Source organism: Trypanosoma conorhini, assembly GCF_003719485.1.
Source record: "Trypanosoma conorhini strain 025E chromosome Unknown Tco_14.4_contig_01335, whole genome shotgun sequence".
NCBI classification, from domain to species: Eukaryota; Euglenozoa; class Kinetoplastea; order Trypanosomatida; family Trypanosomatidae; genus Trypanosoma; species Trypanosoma conorhini.
The window spans coordinates 1-2709 of record NW_021705440.1 but is presented as its reverse complement, the minus strand read 5'-3'; the positions used below and the strand labels follow the sequence as shown (position 1 = coordinate 2709).

Here is a 2709-nt window from a genome sequence, read left to right as displayed (position 1 = left end):
GCGGAGTCGGGCCTGTGCGTTCTGCGTGACGCCGGTGCGTGCCCCGGTGCACGGGGCTCCGACGCCACCAACGACTGAAGCCCCCGCGCCTGCCGGGGCTCTACCGCCTCGTCGACCACCACAAAGTTGGGCAGTACCCCCGTCGTGTGGTGGGCGCCGCTGCCGCCGCCTCTGCCGCCGCCTCTGCCGCGGTGGCTGTTGCCGCGGTGGCGCGCCTCTTCGCCGCGCCGGTGGAAGTCCACAACGGAGCGCAGAATGCTGCGAAACTCCGCGCGCTCCGCCTCGTAGATCGTCAGGCGCTCCTCCAAATCGGCTATGCGCCCCAAAAGTCGTTTCTCCAGCTCGCCCACAAACACCTTGTCGGCCTTCTGTGCCACGGCGGCACGGTCCGCCTTGTCCTGCAGCGTCGCGACAACCTCACCGCGCTGCATGTAATTTTTGTCAAATATCTTCAGTCGGCGCTCCACCTCGCCCCCGCCGCCGCCGCCGCCGCCGCCGCCGTCGGCTCCCACGCCCCCAGCGGCCACAGTACTGCCGCGGCGGCCCATCTCCTTCCGCATCTCTTCCCGCAGCGAGACAATGGAGTTGCCGAGGGTCATGGACTGCTCGTCCCGCGCCTCCCCAAGGCGGTCCATCATGTCCCGAATAAGAACGCGTCGGAACTCCACGAGGAGAGGCGCGCCCCGCAGTATCTCCTGGAGCTCGCTGCTGTCTCTTCCAGACTGGCTCTGCCGATGCGGCACACTACCACTGCGGAGGGCCTCATCCTCTACTTCCTCGGCGGGCGATGGTATAAGCCAGACTGCAATCCGCTCGAGCTCATCCATGTACCGCTTCTGCGACACTTGCAACTCCTCACACATCTGCTCCAACCGTTTACGAGACTCCTCGTTCTGTCGACGCGCCTTCCTTTCCCAATCCTCCTTCCTGCGATTCCGCTCAATGCGTTCCATGTGCATCTTCTCCATGAATTTGCGCATATCCCGCACTTCGGTCTCGCTCTGCCCTGGATCTTGTCCCGGCCCCTGGCCAGCGAAGGCACCGGCCTCCCCTCCAACGAGCGTCGGGTCATCACGCAAAAAAGCAGGTAGGAGCGACTCGAGAGAAAACCCCTCCGGCATCGTCATGCTACCCTCTGCAACCTTCTCCTCCAGCTCCAGCAGAGTTCGTTGCCGCATAAACTGACGCAAATTCGTAATTGTTGTGGTGCACCACTTCACCTCCTCTTGCAAGCCAACCACAGTACGATGCAACGCATTTATGTTGTCGGACAGTTTGTTGCTCAGGCTCCGTAGGTATGCCTCCAGGGGGAACGCTTGCAGGAGAATTGACGGAATCGCCGGGAGCTCTTCCATGGAGAGACTCATTAGAGACACAGAAATGCACAAAAGCCCTCTCGTTACCTAGATCCTAGATGAGTACAAATCCTCGTGTACTCATAAAATCAGCGACCAAAAGCAAGCTAAGCGCACATGTATGTACGCAGTTGTTGATAACAAAGGACACGGTCAGTAGCAGAGCGATAGAAAAGAGAAGGCGAGAAGATAAATAAAAAACAAAATACGCACCCCAATAAGCCGGGAAGGAGCGCCGGAGCTCGTGGCTCACGCGGAGCCGGACGCATGTGTGGCGTCGGTGCGTCAGAGACAAAAAAAAGGATATCCGCGACAATGTGTGAGAAACGAGTCACAAAGAGGGGGGTTTCTCACTCGGGGTGCACAAGTTTGGCTTCCTTCTGCCGCCTGTACTCCAGCATCTCCTCCCGCACCACTTGGATGTGGTCCTCGCTCCGCGGCAGAAGAATGCGGCGGATAGCGCGTAGTGCGTCAATGCTCGTGGGGCTTGCAGCGTATGAAAGACGAGCAAAGTCCTCTTGCTGCAGAGGCGTCACGAGCGCACTGTCACCACCACCACCTCCGCGTATCCTCCTCCAAAGGGCACCGACAACACTGTACGATGCTCGGCCGCTTGCTGCGGACTCCTGCAGGCGCCGCATCTCGCGCTCTGTCTCCTGCCCCTGCAGGGCAGACAAATAAAGCTGCTCGTGCGTCGTGTCCATCGGGTGGTGGACCTTGACTCGGTCATGTGCTGTCGTGGACACCAAGGACGCGCGCTCCTGTGTCGGCGCCCGCTGCGGCGCAGGGGAGGAGGACGGCTGTGCGTGCTCTTCGCCCCTCGCCCCGCCTGTCCCCAGGGCCTCCCCCAGCCCCGCGGCAAGAGCACCTTCGCCGGGCACGCGACTCATGCCGGTGGCGTTGTTGTCTTCGTTGCCGTCCATCGTGGACGCACGCAGCCCCTCCACCCGGGCCGCCTCCGCATCGAGCAGGCGGCGCTTCTCACGACGAACGGCCTCCACAACTGGCCGGAAATCGGGCCGGTGGGCCTGCAGCTCCGCCCGCGCCCGCTGCAAGTCGCGCCGGAGGTCCTCCTCAAGTCCGCTCCGCGTCTCCTCCATCGCCTCCACAAAGTCGTCGTAGTGGTCCGCGAGCAGCTTCAGCTCGTAGTGCTGCTGTAGGCACTCCATCAGCACCCACGCCGTGAGGGCCTTCAACAGGAGCGTGCCGTAGTAGTAGAAATTGTCGGTGCGCTCCCATCTGGTGTACTTGCTGATGACGTCCTTCAGCTTCGTGACGTTCCGCTCGAACTCCTCGCGCGTGTTGCCGAAGAGCATTGCGTCCGCTCGAATCCAGTCGACAAGGAGAAAGTGCT

General features: G+C 61.7%; 2 protein-coding genes across 2 annotated transcripts; both read right to left on the bottom strand.

Moving 5' to 3' along the window:
• Window positions 1-2: 2 nt before the first annotated feature.
• Window positions 3-1367, bottom strand: Tco025E_09880 (uncharacterized protein; the record flags this gene model as incomplete). Its single annotated transcript, XM_029376683.1, has 1 exon — window positions 3-1367. A coding segment is annotated over one exon (1365 nt), but the record flags the coding sequence as incomplete, so codon positions are not given.
• Window positions 1368-1705: 338 nt separating this feature from the next.
• Tco025E_09879 (uncharacterized protein) lies at window positions 1706-2709 on the bottom strand (the record flags this gene model as incomplete). The annotated part of the gene is made up of 1 exon (XM_029376682.1): window positions 1706-2709. A coding segment is annotated over one exon (1004 nt), but the record flags the coding sequence as incomplete, so codon positions are not given.